The sequence below is a fragment of the Nematolebias whitei genome, chromosome 13 (genome assembly GCF_014905685.2).
Source record: "Nematolebias whitei isolate Nwh7 chromosome 13, NemWhi1, whole genome shotgun sequence".
In the NCBI taxonomy this organism is placed as follows: domain Eukaryota; kingdom Metazoa; phylum Chordata; class Actinopteri; order Cyprinodontiformes; family Rivulidae; genus Nematolebias; species Nematolebias whitei.
The window spans coordinates 20,954,412-20,956,209 of record NC_056510.1 but is presented as its reverse complement, the minus strand read 5'-3'; the positions used below and the strand labels follow the sequence as shown (position 1 = coordinate 20,956,209).

At 35.5% G+C, this 1,798-nt stretch overlaps 1 protein-coding gene across 1 annotated transcript in view; it reads right to left on the bottom strand.

Annotated features, from left to right (window-relative positions):
- osbpl6 (oxysterol binding protein-like 6) overlaps positions 1–958 on the bottom strand; it is a 792,463-nt gene extending 791,505 nt beyond the window's left edge. The window contains exon 1 of the mRNA XM_037686161.1: positions 941–958. Coding sequence (XP_037542089.1) covers positions 941–958 — 18 coding nt within the window. The remainder of the gene's footprint in view (positions 1–940) is intronic.
- Between the last annotated feature and the right edge of the window lie 840 nt (positions 959–1,798).

The following is a 1,798-nucleotide window of genomic DNA, read 5'->3' as shown; positions in this document are numbered from 1 at the left end:
TATATATATATATAAACGAAACAAAAACAGCTACATTATAAAGTGATGTAAAATACTAAAAACAGGAACATGTCTGTTGGTTTATGCCATGAACTTAGCAGATGTTTAAAGCCATTTAACATTTTATTTTATTTTATTCATTTATTCATTCATTTAAAAGAAACAAAACAAATTCATCAAAAAGAAAACATTGAATGAAAAGAGTGCAGACAAAGAAAAATCTTATATCTGCCCCTTATTTAAAAAATATAAAATAACTTTAAACAATCACTTAAATTAATCACTTTAATATCCACTTTAAAGCTAGGAATAAAAAGAAACATGTTTTGTGTTAGCAGGATTTAATTCTAACTTTGAAACTTATCCAATATTAATAAAATATGGGCTACGTATAACGTTAAAGAGGAAATTAAAACTTTCTCAACCTACCAAAATGGCTACAACTTGTTGTTTTTATATTTTTTCCAAATGATTTATGTGCACGGGGGAGTCAGAAATAACTTTTGCCAAAATATTTCAACACAATAAACATTTATCTCACTCCTTTAAAAGAAAGAGAAAGAAAAACACCTTCTGACATGAGGAATTAATCCAAATGTATCTTATTAAAAAGTCTCCCTGAGGACCTTGATTGATTTTTCTCAAATATAAATGTGTGCCTCCATTTTCCATGTTTTATTTAATTCCCAACCCATATTCTGTCTGTTTAGATCCGCATCATTTATTTGAGACAAAACAAAATTAAGTATTTAGAACTATTTTTTTGTGGGATAAAACGACGCTCCATGTCTGCTGCATGATTCAGTCATGTAAAATGCTGCACCGTCCTTTCCTCGTGGTCGTTTGATACCTTGTCATTAGACGGTAATCCAGCATACAAGACTTGGAACACAATTACATATGATTATAAGTAAACATAAATCTTGGTTTCGTTTTGCACCTGTTTAGTGTCAGCCATGTTTCTCTGAGATTAAGCAAACAGCCCCCGCGCTAAACTAATCTTTGAACAGCATACCTGACCCGGCTCACTCTGTGGTCACCGACCTCTCCGGTAGTTTTCGTGTCACAGCACGGATCAGCTGCTGTTTGGAGTGACACACATCTCGAAGCATATTTCATTTAAACTACATATTCCACAAAAATAGATGATTTTATGGGTGTTATCAAGTATTTTTGTGCTCATTGTTGATGATGGATGCTTTTGTCTAATAGGTGATGAGAGCTACTTACCATTCCTGTTCTATTGTTCCTGTCTGATTGTTATCAGGCTGCATAGATGAAGGCGGAAGTTGCTGCTACTGACGTTTTCATTCATCTGGGAGAGCTTTGAAAGTACCTGTTCGACTCCAAAGCATCAGAACTTTGCATTTTGTTTTCGTTTTTAGTTCAAGGAAATGGAAACTCTTTCACCGTGACGTTAACCTTCAGAAATCATCATTCCTCCTTTCCCACAGCGCTTGCTGTCAGTTAATTAAACTCTTCTGCACTTCTCTTAGTCTTGGTCTTATGGCTTTGTGCAAAGGGTCCGGAGACACCACAGCCAGGTGGAGTGAGGGGGGAGTAATGACTTTTCACCAGCCTGTCTGCATAGCTGACATTCCTCACTCTCTAACTAGAGAGGAAGGAGAAGGAAGCGTCTAGACAAAGTTTCAGAGCAGAGTTTACTTCTTCTCTTTAATTATTATCATAACCTGAAATCTAAAAACGCACATCAAGAAAAAGTACCTTTTTGTTTTTCAAACCAGTGCTGCTACTTTTGTCCATTGCTTCCTGAAAGAAGCATGGCCGTACATCATTG